General features: G+C 39.0%; 1 protein-coding gene across 3 annotated transcripts in view; it reads left to right on the top strand.

Moving 5' to 3' along the window:
- Positions 1-53: 53 nt before the first annotated feature.
- Positions 54-16337, top strand: part of MCM9 (minichromosome maintenance 9 homologous recombination repair factor) — a 186204-nt gene continuing 169920 nt past the window's right edge. For all 3 annotated transcript variants that reach the window (XR_011974485.1, XM_072643155.1, XM_072643154.1), the window contains exons 1-2: positions 54-170; positions 2694-3004. Coding sequence is in view for 2 of the 3 variants with exons in the window: in XM_072643155.1 (XP_072499256.1) it covers positions 2701-3004 (304 nt within the window). In the remaining variant the exon portion in view is untranslated. The remainder of the gene's footprint in view (positions 171-2693; positions 3005-16337) is intronic.

Raw genomic sequence — 16337 nt, 5'->3', positions numbered from 1 at the left:
CCGACGCCGATGCCCACCAGGAAGTGAAAAGACGTGGTTTTCTCCGCCTTCCTTCGGCTCGCTGCCTTTCTGCGGGCCGCGGACCTCGGGTGCCACTCGGAATGCGCTGAGCCGGCTGGCTGGTCGTGCCGGGCTCGGGGGCTCTCCTGCCCGCGGCGCTGCGCACACTGGTAGGTGCAGGGGCGGGGCGGGGGCGGGGCTGGGGGAGCCGGGGCTGGGGGAGCCGGGCCCGTGCCCCGGGGATGCCCCTCCGCGGGGCCGGAAAGTTTGGCCGACGTGGGTCCCGGCGCGGAATGCCCTAGTGCTGTGCAGACTCTGACAGTCCGTGGGGAGGTCGGGTAGAGCGCTGGCCGAGTGCTGCCCGTCTTGCCATCATCCCGGGCTGCTTTTGGTGTCTCCCTTCTGATGGGAGCGGGGGTGAGCGAGAGTAAGTGGGACCAAGGCGGCGTAGTGCCTGAGGCGGTAGACTCCCTTGGCACCGCCCCCCAGCCCTGGCTCCGTGACGAGGGCGAGCTCTTGGGATGGTGGCGGAAGGGACGGGCGTGGTCAGGAAGCTGTCGGCCAGGTTACCTTCCTAGCTTCGCCCTGACCCAAGGGCAGAGGCGGAGTTCTAATGGAAGGTGCCGGTCCGGATCGCCGGGCTCCGCCTTAGATCCACGGTGACGCGGATCGCAGATCTCCGCCACATAGACTTTAAGCCCTGCGAGGACAGGGCTTCCTGTGCGAATTTTGTACCCTGTCTTTGACTGGGAGAATCTTGACAGCTGTCTGAGTGGACTTTGCTTTTTCTTAAACTGCTACAGTGTAAACTTCAGTCATTCACTTCCATGCTTCTGGCATCACGTGACGTCACCCTTGTAATTGACTTTTGTAAAGTAACAAATCCACCCCGTGAACGAGTAAGACGAAATCCGGAGTCGAGATCTGGGTTCAATCTTAAGCCTTACTGCCAGTGTGTCTTTTATAAAATGTGTAAAACGGATAAAAACACTCGCTGCCCACCTCGAAGAGTAGTGAGAAGTTGTTTGCAAACCTTGCTGCCCCATGTTATTGCCCCCTCGTTACATGGATCTGTGATTTCTTCCAGGTAGGATTTTCCCCTGTGATGACATTCACCACCTGTCCAGGTCTCTGCCCTTATGACTTTAAATCTTCCTCAGGGAGTCCACCCACTGTGCCCGGTTCTTTTTACGTTGTTATCACTCTTGGCAGCAATCTGAGTTATTAATATAATTAGTATTATCCTTTTGTGGACTGGGCACCACAATCTCAGATTGGCTTGGATGGAGGCAGGGTAGGTGGCCCCGTCAATACAGAAGGAGTTCTGGGCCTGAAGTCAGGAAGACCTGACTTCAAATCCCCCCTCTAGGTGCCTGACTCTGAGTAAGTCACTTAACCTCTGCTTTGGCTTCCTCTTCTGTGAAATGAAAATAATAGCACCTGTTTTCCAGGGTTGTGGTGAGGATCAAAAGAGATGTTTATAAACCAGTTTTCAAACCTTAAGGCACTATATAAATGCTAGTTACCAGCTAATAAAATCATTTCTTTTTCTTCTCTTTCCAAATTTCCTTCTGACAGCGCTCACACTCTACTATTGCTTGGTGGAAAGAAAAAAAAGATGTTAGCATGTTAATATTAGTATGTGCAAGTATTAGCATGACTAAAAAATTTTTAGAAAGGTAAATATTCACAGTCTTCATCCCCCCCCCAAAATTATAGACATGAATTTTGAAACCTAGTGTACTTGTTTTTTAGATTATTAATTTGTGTTAGCTCTTCTGTAGTCCACCTTTAGTAATGTAAAACACTCAAATTTGACCATAGGGAGAATTCATCACCTTTGATTTATGTCCCCTTGTGTATATAATAAAGAGAATCAGGGGAAAAAATTATTTAGATTTGCAAATATATAATTATGAAAGAATGCTATAGAAGACAAAACATATACAGTTTTCCATATGAGTTAGACTAGGGATGAACTCAATCTCCAAATGTAAGTTTCTAAGGCTCACACTACCTGTAAAATGGTTATAAACAGGAGCAGCATCATGAGCAGTGTGCTTATTGAGAACAAGCTAAATGACTTCTTGAAACTACTTAGCAGATCTTGAGGCACTATGTAAATATCAGTATTTATTAGCATTTAGTTAAATCAGTAGTATGACCAAGGGGTCATCAGGAACCATAAGGTTAGATACTCAGGCCTGCCACAAGAAAAAACTAACCGGTCAGAACATTATCTTTTACAAGCTTTCAAACCCTGTGTAAATGTGAGTTAATTAATTCTCTGTAGGAAATGTGGCCAAGCAAAACAGAAACAAAGAGAATTGTTTTTAGTGTATCACAAACTCAATTAGATACTAGGAGGTGAGGAAAAAAGAAATTAACAAGAAGGGAAAGATAGTTGATCAAGTTTTAGACCAAAGTAATAATTCTTTCCCTTAGGCTCTAGTTTCCTGGTTTTAAAGAGATGCCCATTAATTCTGATAGAAAATTAAGCTGTTCTTGAGAATGTGACTTTAAAAACTGATGAATTTGGCATGCTAATTAATACATTTAGTTTATATAGGAACTAATACAAAATGGTGACCCATAAGTTTTCTAAGATTGTGTATTTCCACTTTCAAAATATGAGAGAAGTGTACTTTTTTTTTATTGCTGTTTCTTTTAAAATGTTTCTTTTATCTACCTAGGTCCAAGATGAATAAAGATCAGGTTGCCCTGATTGGTCAGGTGTTTGAATCATACATTTCAGAATACCACAAGAATGAAGTCTTACAGATCTTGAAAGAAAGAGATGAAGATACTCACTATCCTGTAGTGGTTGATGCCATGACTCTCTTTGAGACGAACATGGAAATTGGGGAATATTTCAACGCATTCCCCAATGAGGTACTTCCCATTTTTGACAGCGCTCTAAAAAGGGCAGCCCTGACAGTTCTGCAGTCTCTTTCACAACCTGAGGAATTTTGTATGAAGCAGAATCTCCATGCTAGAATATCAGGTGAGTCATTTAACTTCCCAGTCTTTCTGCAGTTATAAATTCTTTGTAAGAAAGGAAAGATCACTGTGTTCTGGCTTTCTGCTACATTGCAAAAATCCACTAACAAAGAAAAGGATGTTGTATTTCTGGCGGGATGGGGAGTGGGGGAGGTCATAATCTAGCAGAGAACATAGTAAGTAGTTGAGAAATATTTACTGAGTTAAAATTATAATTGAAGTACATATTTCATGAAAAGAATTAGGATTAATTAGTGTTTCTTGTTACCGTTTTAAGATAAAGGATAGATAGGATTTAATGGCATTTACTTCATCAATTGTAATTATTGATTGTTTTATTTAATGACCATTGTGTTAGAAAGGTGGCTTTGTAATATGGTTACGGAGACTGAATTTCCCAAAATCTAATTGGGACAAAAAGTCTGATAAATAGTTCTGCAAAATTTTGTTAAAATTTAGCTTTCTGTTTTTGACATTAAATGGATAGCTAGAGCATTTATTAAGCGCCGATATCTATAACACTGTCCTAAGGACTGGGGATACAAATATAAATTAGCAAAGATAGTGATTCCCCCTCAAGGAGCTCACATTCTAATGGTGGAAGCTGGAAATCAGGTAGGAGGGGGAAGGGTATTCCCATAAACACAAGACAGTTGTCAAGGGTATGGAAAAGTCTGAAAGTGAAGTGAGTTTGCCTGGGGGTCCTTTGGAAACATTGGCACAGTGTCTGGCAAATAGCCCCACCTTTGGTGTCTTTCTCTGGGGAAAGAGCTTTGGATAGACAACAGGAAACGTTGCCAGCGAGTCAAAGGTTCTCTGGTGTTAGGAAGATTGTGTTAATTGAATTCATGAAAATGTAAAAAATTTCTGAGATTTTTCCTACTCTTTGTTATCTGGTTGTCCCCTTGGCCTCTTAAATTCAACATATCCAGAATAAAACACATCCTTCTTTCCCCTTAGACTCACCCTTCCCCTAACTTTCCTATTTCTGTTGAGGGCACACTTTCCAGTCTTCCAGGTTCACAATCTAGGAGTCATCCTCTGCTCTTTATTCCCTCTCACCCCAGTTATCAAGTTCTACATCTATAACACCTCTTGTAACTGTTCTCTCTCTTATGATGAAGCCACAACCTTTGCTGAGGTCCTTATCACTTCTCACCTAGATTATTGCAATAACCACCTGCTTTCAGTCTCTCCCTTCTTCATTCATTGGTACCCTAAAGTAGAGGTCTGACAATATAACTCCCCTGGCTCTGGAACCTTCAGTAACTTCTTGTTAACCTATAGCATAAAATATAAACTCGTCTGTTTACCATTTAAAACCCTTTATAATTTGGCTCTAGCCAATCTTTCTAGCTTAGTTCATGCACCATTGCCCTTTTTGCACTCTGTATTCTGGCCAAAATGACCTATTTACTGTTTTTCATACAGGCCATCCCATCTCTGTCACTTTACACAAGCTGTTTACTACATCTAGGGAGCCCCCTTTTCACCTTTGTCTCTTGAAATACTTTATTCCTTTCAGGATTCAATTCAGATGCCACTTTTCACGCAAGGCCTCCTTTCCTCCTTCCCCAAAAGTACTTTGAGTTGACTGTTTATATTGTTTCTCTAGTAAAATACAAACTCCTTCAGGGCAGGAACTACTTTTTTAAATGTCTTTGAGTCCCTGTTCCTTAGCATATACATAGTAGACACCTAATAAATGCTAATTCAATTGAATCTCAGTTTTACTGATTAAATGGGCATACCTCTCATAAGGCAACAAATGCGCATAAACCTCTTAGAGAGTCCCTTCTGGCATTATGGCTTAAAGGGGTCCCTGTCCTAAGTTATTGAAATAGTGAGGCAAAAGTTTAGGCTTCCCTTGATTTTTATTGTCTGTTTTCTTAATTTTTCTAAATAAGATCCCCTTATAGTATCTTTCCTTCTAAACATCAATTCAAATTGTTTTGTGGTGATAAGAGTTTGTGAAAATGTGCTGTTCTACATTCCTGGTTTAATGAAGCCTGGTTATCTCTGGATCTCCTTTTGTATTGAATTTGATTCTTTTTCTTCAGTAGTTTGAGAATTCACTTGAATTGTGTTCACATAGTTGGGAGGATTTTAAAAAACAAGAACGGTGAAGAAAGTGGAAAAGTACTTTATAATCTCAGGTCACAAATATTTTATGACCTCAACTGTGAAGAGTGTGGTGTAGTGAAACAATTTAGAGTTAGAAGTCTTGGTTTTAAATCCCAGCTTTTTTACTTTGTGTCTATCTGATCTTGGATACATCACTTCCTCTCTGACTTTATTTTCCCATTTATAAAAGAAATAAGTTTGATTAGATGATTTTTGATGTTCCTTTCAGCTATAAATCATATGAAAGCAACCAGGATAGTAAGGCTAGTGGAGGCCATGTCCTAATAAAGATTAGTTGAAACAATTGGGGACAATTAGCCTGGAGAAGAAAAGATGTGGGATAAGGAAGGACTCTAACTGATATCTTCAAATATTTGAAGGACTTTTGACTTTTTCTGCTGGGCCCCAGGAGCCAGAACTAGGAACAATGAGTAGATGGTGCATATTTCATATTAATTTAGGGAAAATTTATCTAACATTTAGTTGTTGTTTAGTCATTTCAATTGTGTCTGACTCTTGGGGTTTTCTTGGCAGAGATAATGGAGCGGCTTGTCATTTCCTTCATTTTACAGATGAGGAAACTGAGTTAAATGGGACTTGCCCAGGGTCACACAGCTAGTTGTGTGAGGCCAGATTTGAACTGATAATGTTTAATATAAAATTTTGGAATAATCTCTTTGTTCTCTCTGAAACAAACTCAGAGAATGCCTCTTCCTATGTCAGCAAAAGCCAGCCAAAGCTGACTCTGCATTCCTTGGAGACCTTTAACCTATGACATATCTTGAATAATGGGTCTTTCCTTTGTATCTTATTATCTATAGACACATACTATGTTATGACATATCTTGAATAATGGTAAAGAAAATATAGACATCTTAGGTCATAATTTCTATTGAACATTGTTTGCCCTTTCCTGCATCAGTTATCTGTTTGGGACAGGAAGCCTGCCACTTACTAGTGGTGGGATTTCCTTACCACCTGGGACATATGTTTACCCAGCTTGGAATCTCAAGACTTGACTGACATTGCTTTGTTAATTGTCCTGTCTTACTGAATTTATGATTTGTTCAACTAGGAGAGTTCCTTTCTCACGGCAAAATGTATATAAGCCAGAAGATTTCTGCACTGGGGAGCCAGAACATTTCTGGCTCCATAATGCATTATGTTACCGTTGTCTTTAATAGGGAATTGATTAATTAGTTAAATCATAAAATGTATGCATTTAGCCATGTTGCCTTTTCTTAACAAAGTTTTCAGGTTAACAGAACTCAGGAAGCTGTGTCTCATTCCAGAGCAGGAACCCCATCCACTTCACCACCTAGCTGCCCTTTAACTACTAAAGCTGCCCTTAAATGCAAGGCTGCCTTGGAAGAGAATTAATCAAGAACCATTGCATAAGCACAAACTATGTGTTTGGTGAGCAGCTAAAAGGCACAATGGCCTGGAGTCAAGGAAGATCTGAGTTCTTATCCGGCCTTACTGGCCTTAGATATTTGCTTTGTGACCCTGGGCAAATCACTTAATTCCTATTTGTCTCTGTTCCTTATCTGCAAAATGGGGACACACTGGAGGAGGAAATGACAATCACTGCATTTCTTTACCAAGAAAACCCCATGGACAATCAGGCAGAGTCACACACAACTGAACAACTGTGTGCCAGGTATGGTGCTAAGTATTGGGGATGCACATAGAATGAATGAAACAGTCCTTACCCTCAAGGAGTTTAAATCTTACTGGAAGAGAAATGTGTATGTAGAATAAATACAGAATAAATAGACTGCTAAGGGGGAGGGTACTAGCAGCTGGGGCATCAGGAAAGCCTTTCATGTGGAAGGTGGTGCTGGATTTGAAGGAAGTGAGCCTGTCTTCTAGGTTGGAAATGGGAGTTCTTTTCAGATATGGAAATGGCCAGGGCAGAAGCCTGAGATGGCATCGGAGATGGAGTGTCATGAATGAAGAATAGATAGGCTAGTTTGTTTTTCATTTAAAGAAGAAACATGCAATGCCAGTTTACTGAAAGTGGGGAAGTGTTACTAAATAAAATAAGTGATATAATGTTACAGGTGTAAAAAGATTGTTCTAGAATATCCTGGAACAATTAAATAAGTAAAATTCTAAAAAAAAAAAATGAACCACCTGGTTTAAGTGAAATAAAAGCATCTGGAGATTTTCTTGCTGGGATAAAAATTTCGAGCATGATTAATTTTCAGTTATCAGAGCTCTGGGTCACTGTTAACTGGAATTAAGAGTTAAGAATTTTTCCTTTGTAATAGGATTGCATATGGATTGGCATTTAGAGGAACTAAAGGTGAATTTTAATAATTTTTAGATAGTTTTTAAAATGTCACAACCTTAGGTGGCTATCTAAGTTGTATTAAGATAATTAAATTCTATTTGCCCCAGCTATAGCTCGGAACTACAGGTGGAATTGTCTTGTATTGGAATTGAGGATGAGAAAATGTCCTGATGTTAAAAAAGAAAGCAAGAAAGAGAGGAAGGGAGGGGGGAGAAAGGAATCTGCAAACTATAGGTCAGTGAACATGACTTTGATTCCTGGCCAAATTCTAGAGTATATGACCAAAGAAATGGTTAGAGAACAACTTAAAAGGGAAGCAGTGATGCTTAAAAAAAAACCAACTTGGCTTCATCATTATCATCACCATCATGATACCTACTGTTTATATAGTGCTTTTAAGATTTGAAAGAGCTTTACAGATATTTCATTTTATTCTCATAACCACCCTGGGAGATAGGTGCTGTTATTATTCCCGTTTTGCTGATGAGGAAACTGAGGCAGATGGTTAAGTGACTTGACCAGGGTCACACAGCTAGGAAGTATCTGAAGAGAGATTGAATTCCAGTCTTCCTGGCTAGGTCCATGCTCTGTCCACTGTGCCACAAACAGGTCATGTGAGACTAAGGGATAGTTACTAAATCAATTTCCTTTTTTGACAGTTACTGCAGGGGAATGCTGTAGATATAGCTTGGTGAAACATTTATTGAAGTCTTTAATGATATTCATGTGGGAAAGATAGAAGGATGTGGAATAGATGAGTAGTCTTCAGACGTGATATGATCAGTTATATGATCAGTCATTTCCCGTAGCCACTCATAAGCCTATCTCTAGCAAAACTCTGCTGCCGCCTTCAGCATTCAGCTTTTTTACCCTCCCCATGCTGCCAGGGTCTTGTGGGACTCTTGTGGAAATAGGCCCCTTAAGATGGTTCTGACCTAACCCCCTCAGGGGTACCCTGCAGCAGCTACAGGCTCTCCCCTTCTCCCCTACCTCCTGGTGGCAGCTGGGACCCCTCAGCGGGCAAGCTTTACTCTCTGAAAGTGACTCTGAGTAAGCCTTTTCCATTCATGAAGCATGAGTAGCACAGTAGGAGCAGGTACGGATGTGTTGTGATTATAATTATACTCCCCTGCTTGCGTTTAAAACCCTTTATAAGGTGGCTCCAACCTGCCTCTACTGGGATTCTTCATTGCACATTATTCCCTGTCATGCCCTCTTAGATCCAACCAGACTGACCTTTTGCTGTTTCTCACCCATGACATCCCATCTCCCATCCCTAACCTTGCACAGGCTCTCTTATCTGCCTGGAATGCATCTTCTCTTTATTTCTGCTTTTTGCTTCAAAGTTTATCTCAAACACTGTCTCTTATATATGAGGCTTTTTGTGATCTCTGAGTTACTAGTACCTCCTCACTCTATTACTCTGCATTTTATTTTGCATATACTAGTGTGTGTATACACATTTTCACCTGCTTTAGAATGCAAGTTCCGGTATGTCAGAGACTTCCTTCTCTCCCCCTTCCCCGCATTGTATCCCCAGCTCCTAGTGCAGTGCTGAAAGCCTGTAGTACCACTTGGTTGTTGGTTGATTGACTGACCTGGAGTTAGCAGCATTTACCTGTGCTATTTGCAAACTGTGCGTCCCTGGGAAGTCACTTCATTGTGAGGTTTTCTTGTCCATGAAAAGAGAATAATACTATCTACTTCACAGGATTGTTGTGAGGCTAAAATAAGATAATGAATGTCAAGTACTTTGTAAACCTTAAATTGCTTTGTGAATGTCAGTTAAGATGATGATAACCTCTAAGGGCCTTTCCAACTTAGATTCTGTGATTCTCTGTGAAAGGTGTTGGGATATAAAGAGAAGAGGGAAGTAAATGGGGGAGAAATGACATTTATATTGTATCTAAAATGATGGATATACTTCTATCAGTAGCACACATGATAAAACTTATGAAATGCCTGTAATTTCTCTGTCCTGATGGCCTATATGCCAAAGAGTATTAACAGTTTTTATATTCAGCTCTTATGATGGCTTGGTTTCTGACCTTGGATATTTGACATTTTTCTGCCTCATTGTAGAATCTGAAGGATATATGCAATTAGACATTAGTAGGATTAGAATTGAATTAATGTTCAACACAACCTTCTTATTTGAAGGTGTTTTACATGTGTGAAAGAAAGATCAGTTTTTGCTAGCATATTTCATTGCCTTTCTTTAATAAATTTGATTTAAAGTAACTGTGAGATCCAAGTCTTAACAAAAAGAGTTTAAAATTCAAAAATATCCTTCTCTTAATTATCATTGGCTTGTCTTAATACAATTGCTTCATTACACAAAATAAAATAAACTGATCAGATCTTGAAATGAATGCATACAAGTGATCTGGAGGAGCGTGAACTACATATTGGGGCAAACCACTTTGATTAATTTAAAAATTTAAATTCCATGTGTACAGATTGAATGTAAATCAAATTCTACATTTTAAAATACTCATAATGGGTATTGAAGTTACATCCATTTTACAGATGAAACTATTCAGAAGAAACTGAAACACAAAAGGATAAAGTGATTTGTCAGAGATTATACCCTCAATTAAAAAAAATTAATGATGTGTTTTGTTTTTACTTTTACATTTCCCACTGTATCCTTCTCCCATATTGTCCTAGAGAGCCATTCATTACAATAAAGAATTTTTAAAAGGAAGAAAAAAGTTAAACTGAACCAAACAGTATAGCTGTGGTACTTGACCTTATCCCCCAGTGCCAATCCCAGGCTTGCATGGAAGGAGAGGAGAAGGTCTGGTTGTTGCTACCTTCCTAGGTAGCACAGATTATCTGAGACAGTGTATTCTGATTGGGTTCCTTACTTAGAGAAGAGAAATATAGGACTCAGAACAGTTAATAGTTTATTAACTGTGTGCCTGATAGCACACAGCCCATATTCAAGTATTAAGCAGAAATCCACTGGTGGTTTACATTTCCTTTGGGTCACGTGTTGTCAAACTGGTAGCTATTATAGGTGCTGGAGGCAGGTGTAAGAATGGATCAGATGTATCTGCTAGCTGTGTAACCCTGGGCAAGTTACCTGAATTTGAATTCTACCTCAGACGCTTCCTAGATTTGTGATTCTGGGTAATTCTTTTAACTGTTTTCAGCCTCAGTTTCCTTATCTGTACAATGTACTTTTAATAAAAGTGCCTGCCCTACAAGGTTTTTGTGAAGGTCAAAGGAGATAACCTATGTAAAGTGCTTTATAAGGCTTAAAGCAGCATATAAATGCCCGCTGCTATTCGTTATCATCACCGTCGTCAGAACAGGGATTTGGCATTGAACCTTGCAGTGCCCTAAGTTGGCAGGCTGTGTATTCAAATGTATGCATCTCACAGACTTTGTTCTCAATTCAAAATGGACAGCTATGAGGTAGGCCTAGAAGATCGCAACTGAAGAAGGGAAAACCAAACTGAGAGGTTTTTTTTAAAGTCATGAAGGCCAAAAAGGTGTGCAAAAATTACCAAGCATGAAGATGCTTCAAAAGATACTTGCTCCGAACACATCTAAGATGGGAGTAGCCTGGAAGACAGCACCTGCCTCTACTGAAAAAGTCAAGGACTAAAAGGAAGCCCAGCTCTGATGGAACTGAAAGCCTAAGGCTGGAAGGGGCCAGTCCAGAAGGTACCAGCCCAAAAGGCAACTTACCCCGAAATCTAGAAAATTAGAGGCTGCCAGACATCCAATAAAGAAAAACAAAAATAAACTGTGTGTGCATGCGTGTGTGTGTGCGTGCGTGTATTCCCCTGCAAAGAAGCAGGAGCAGTGTCTCTCATTTCTTTCCTTTGAGGCCAAGCTTGGTCATTTTGATTTGCATTATTCAGTTTGGATTGCTCTGTTGTTCTTTCCATTTCCATTATTGTCATTATTGTTTATGTTGTTTTCCTGGCTCTGCTTATTTCTCGGTGCCTTGGATCATGTTTTTTTCATGCTCCTGTGTATTTATCATATATTTTTTATCTTTATCAGTTTGCTGGGTATGAGGTGAAATCTCAGGTATACCTGATATTAATGTTATACCCAGGTTCTTTTCCTACTAAGCAAAAAGGGGTTAACTTGGACAGCTTTAAGATTAATGGTTCCACTGAAAGGTGAATCAAATTCCCAAGGGTTGAGAGATTATCTTTTATTGGAAGATAATTTTTACATTGCAACTTCTAGTAGTTCTGTTCCTCCCTAGTTTTACACCTTCACCAATAGTTCCTTCTTACCTCTTCTTTCTCAAGCCTTTTAATCATTTTTTCTTCATGTATTTTATTAAGCATGTGCCACATGCCTTGCTTTAGTGGTAATTTCATCCTTCAAAAGGTGGAGGAAACAACAAGTGGAAATTGTGTCCCAGAGCTGATTGTCACTAATAGGGAGTAATTGATTGCTAGGATAGAAATGATGGGAACAACAGGGTAAGTGATCATTCCCTTCTACAGTTTGTGATTGAGAAGGAAAGACATGCATTCTAGATTTGGGGAAAATATATTTCAAATGGTTTAAAGGAAAGATAGGTGGGATCCCATTTTTAAGAAAGAGAGGAGAACAGAGTACAAACTATATACTAGAGAATTTTGTTTCCTAGGAAAATTCTAGAACAAATCATTAATAAGATTATTGGTGAATACCTAGAAAGGGAAGCTGTGAATACAAAGAGCCAGTATGACTTCATCAAGAATTGAGACATGTCCTCTGATAAATACCTCATTTCTGAAATAAAAAAAACTGAGTCAAATTTATAAGAATACAAGTCATACCCCAACTGAAAAATGGTCAAAGGATATGAACAGGCAGTTTTCAGAGGAAGAAGTTAAAGCAGCCTATGTAGTCATATGAAAAATTGTTCTAAATCACTATTGATTAGAGAGATGCAAATCAAAACATCTCTGAGGTACCATATTACACCTATCAGATTGACTAACATGACAAAACAGGAAAATGATAAATGTTGGAGAAGATGTGGGAAAATTGGAACAATAATTCATTGTTGGTGAAGTTGTGAATTGATCCATTCATTCTGGAGAGCAATTTGAAACTATGGGCCAGAGGACATAAAAATATGCATACCTTTTGACCCAGTAATACCACTTCTAAGGCTGTATCCCAAAGAGCTCATAAAAATGGGGAATGGACCCACATGTACAAAAATATTTATAGCTACTCTTTTTGTGGTGGCCAAGAACTGGAAATTGAGGGGATGCCCATCATTTGGAGAATGGATGAACAAGTTGTGGTATATGAATGTAATGGAAGGCTCTTGTGCTATAAGAAACAATGAACAGGCAGACTTCAGAAAAACCAGGAAAGACTTATATGACCTGATGCTGAGTGAAATGAACAGAACCAGGAGAACATTATTCATTATTATGCTGAAGGACTGACTTTGGTAGACTGAGCCCTTCTCAGCAATGCAAAGATCTAAAACTCCAGAGGACTCATGGAAAATGCTATCCACATCCAGAGAAAGAACTATGGAGTCTGAATGCAGAGTAAAGTAGACTATTTTCTTTTTTTGTTTTGTTTTTTCTTTCTCATGGTTCCTCCCATTCGTTCTGATTCTTCTGTACAACATGACTAATGTGAAAATATGTTTAAAGGAATGTATATATGGGCCTATATCAGATTGCTTGTCTTCTCGGGGAGGATGGAAAGGAGTTGGAGAAAATTTAAAACTCATGGAAGTGAATGTTGAAAACTAAAAATAAATTAACTTTAAAAAAAAGAATTGAGATGTTAAACTAATGTCATTAACTTTTTTTCATATGATTACTAAATTAGTAGTTGAAGGAAATGCTGTGGATGTAGTTAACCTAGATTTTAGCAAAGCTTTTTTGATAAAGGATCTTGTATTATTCTTTTGGAAAAGATGGAGGGATATGGATTAAATAAAAATAGTTAAAACTCTGAACTAGTTGGGTAACAATCATACTTAAAGAGAGTATTTATTAATGTTTCCATGTCATCATGGCAGGAGGTCTCTAGTAGGTAGTGCCTGAGGAATCTGCTTTTGGTGCTGTGCTGTTTAACGCTTTTATCAGTGATTTGGATAATGGCATAGATGGAATTGTCATTAAATCTGGAAATGTCACAGTTCTGGAAGATATAACTAACATGTTGGCTGACAGTCAGGATCTTAAAAGATGTTGACGAGCTAAAGCATTAGACTGAATCAAAGAAGATGAATTTGATAGGGACAAATGTAAAGCCTTACTCTTGAGTACAAAAATCAACTTTACAAGTCATGGTTTGATAGGCATTCAGAAAAAGATCTGAAGATTTTGGTGAACTGCAAAGTCATTATGAGTCAGCAGTGATGTGGAGGTCCAGAGAAGGCTAGCTTCTAGAAATTGGGAAGTGATAGTTTCCCTGTGCTCTGTCCTTGTCATACCTTTTCTAGAGTATTGTGTTCAGTTCTGGGCACCATGGGTTAAGAGAGATATTGGTAAGCTAAAGAATGTTCAGAAGAAGACAGCCAGGATGCTGATAGGTTTTGATTCTATGCCATATGCGAATCATTTAAGAGACTGGACTTTAGCTTAGAGAAGAGAAGAATTGAGGGATTTGATGGCTATCTTCAAATATTTGAAGGGTTGTCATATGGAAATGGAATTAGACTTATCCTGCATATCTCTGGAGGACAGAATAAGAAGCAAGAAAGTTTCAGAAGCCAATTTTATGTTTGATTTCCGGAAAAACTTCCTAAATATTATTCCTGTTCAAAAATGGAATGTATCACCTAGAGATTTTCTGGGTTCTCCTTCCTTAAAGATCTTCGAGCAAATGCTTGTTTGATATATTCTTTCTCCTTGTTGGAGATTCTTTTTATGTGTGGATTGGATTAGATGGACTCTGAAGTCTTTTCCAACCTTCAGATTTTGTGATTCTATGAATGGCATTATATGTAATACAAAAGAATATGATATGTTATACTTGCCACATGTGAACAAACAGCTCAGTTAGGAAAACACTATACACAAATGAAGCAGTTAAGTAATGATACCTGATTTGAGATTTGAGAAGAGGAGGAAACTAGTGGGTAAATGGCTCTATTAAAGATAGTCTTATAAAAGAAGTAAAACTTAAGCTAGGAACTATGGAATAGGGAGAAAGGACATTTCAGTTGGAAGGAGAAATATGACTTTAGTCTTGGAGCCTAGACAGAACATGATTTTTGGAGGGGCATGTCTAGGTTGATCAAAACAGAGAGGTCATCAGCACAGTGCCTGGCATATAAATGATATAATATAACATAACAAATGTGTGTTGATTTATTGATCTTCTTGAATATGGGGAGATAAGGTTGGGCAAGTAGGGTACAGTTGGATTGTGGGGAGTCTTGAGTGGCAGGTTCAGGAGTTGTATTTTATCTTGTAAGCAGTTTTGTTATTTGGTCATTTCAGTTATGTCTGACTCAATAAAAAACAAGTTTTTGAGCAAGAGAATGACATAATTAAATAGGTTTTAGAAAAAAATGATCTGGCAGAATGGGAAAGAGCTGTACAACCTAACTCCCCATACAGCTACTCCAATAATGATCTAAGAAGAATGTTGGACAGAGTATAATTGGGAAAAAGGAGAGACTACAGTAGGTCATTTTTCCAGTCCAAGATCACAGATTTCAGTTTATAGTTGTGACCAGGCCAGAAACTGTAAAACAAGGTGAGCCAGGATTATGGATTCAGCATCCAGAGCTCAGAGCACAAAGCTGACCACAGACAGCCTTGGGCACAAGCCAATAGCACAAGTCGCACAAAACTTTGAGGTAGATCAGACTGGAATGGAAAACAGCGGGATGTCCAGGTCTGTAAACAGGGACTAAGAAAGGCTCAATGCCCCAAGTTCTGAGCTAGGCTAACAGCACTAATATGCCTAGAACTGATTTTGGACTTAATCCCAAGCCCAAGCCTACAGTGAGAGGTCTCCCAGGGGCTCCAAGAGTCTGGGCTCAGTACCCAGGACCCCTAGTCCTAGAATAGATCTTGGATTCAGTGCTCCACTTAGGAAAGCAGCACAAGGGTGTCTCTCAGAGACCACGTTCACAGATGTAGCCCCAAAAGAGCTTCATCAATGCTGGATTATCCAAAACAGATCCCTGGAAAAAATGACACTGCTTGCCCACAAGAGTAATTAGACTTCTTAGAAAAAATGATTCAAGAGTTTTAAAAATTGAGTTTAAAAGTTATTATAAAATAAAATGACAGCCACAGAGGAAAGAATTGGAAAAGAAATGAGTTGATGAAACATGCTACCCTCCTCCTGACAGTGAATGTGATGGACTCAGATTGCAGATTGAGACATTGTTTTCAGACACGGCCAAGGTAGGAATTTATTTTGCTCAACTGTATGGATTTATAACAGGAGTTTTGGTTTTCTTTCTTTCTCATTGGGGAAGAAGAAGACATGGGTAGAAGAGAAAATGGATTTTCATTGATTAAAAAAATGAAAGCAATAAGAGCGATGGAGGAGATACCTGCAATGAAAATTGGAATAAGAGGTAGAAAATCTTACCAAGTAACAGATTCCCTAAAAACTGGAGTGGACCAAACAGAAATTAATGACTACATGAGACAATAAGAAATAGTAAAACAAAGTCAAACGATTGAAGAAATACAAGAAAATGTCAAGTATCATGTCAAAAATAATTGACCTGGAAAATAGATCATGTAAGAAAGAATTTAAGAATCATTGGACTACCTTTTAAAATCAATGACCAAAAAAAAAGAGCCTGGATATCATCTTCAAGAAATCATGAAAGAAAATAGGGCACTCTGAAAGGAACTTCAAAAAGAAAATTTCTGAGGATATTATAGCCCAAATCTACAGTTTCTAGTCAAAGGAAAAATACCATAAGCAATCTGGGAGAGTTTAAGCCCTGAGA

Source organism: Notamacropus eugenii, chromosome 2, assembly GCF_028372415.1.
Source record: "Notamacropus eugenii isolate mMacEug1 chromosome 2, mMacEug1.pri_v2, whole genome shotgun sequence".
Classification (NCBI taxonomy): domain Eukaryota; kingdom Metazoa; phylum Chordata; class Mammalia; order Diprotodontia; family Macropodidae; genus Notamacropus; species Notamacropus eugenii.
The sequence above is the reverse complement of the archived record's forward strand: the minus strand, read 5'-3'. Positions and strand labels throughout refer to the sequence as shown.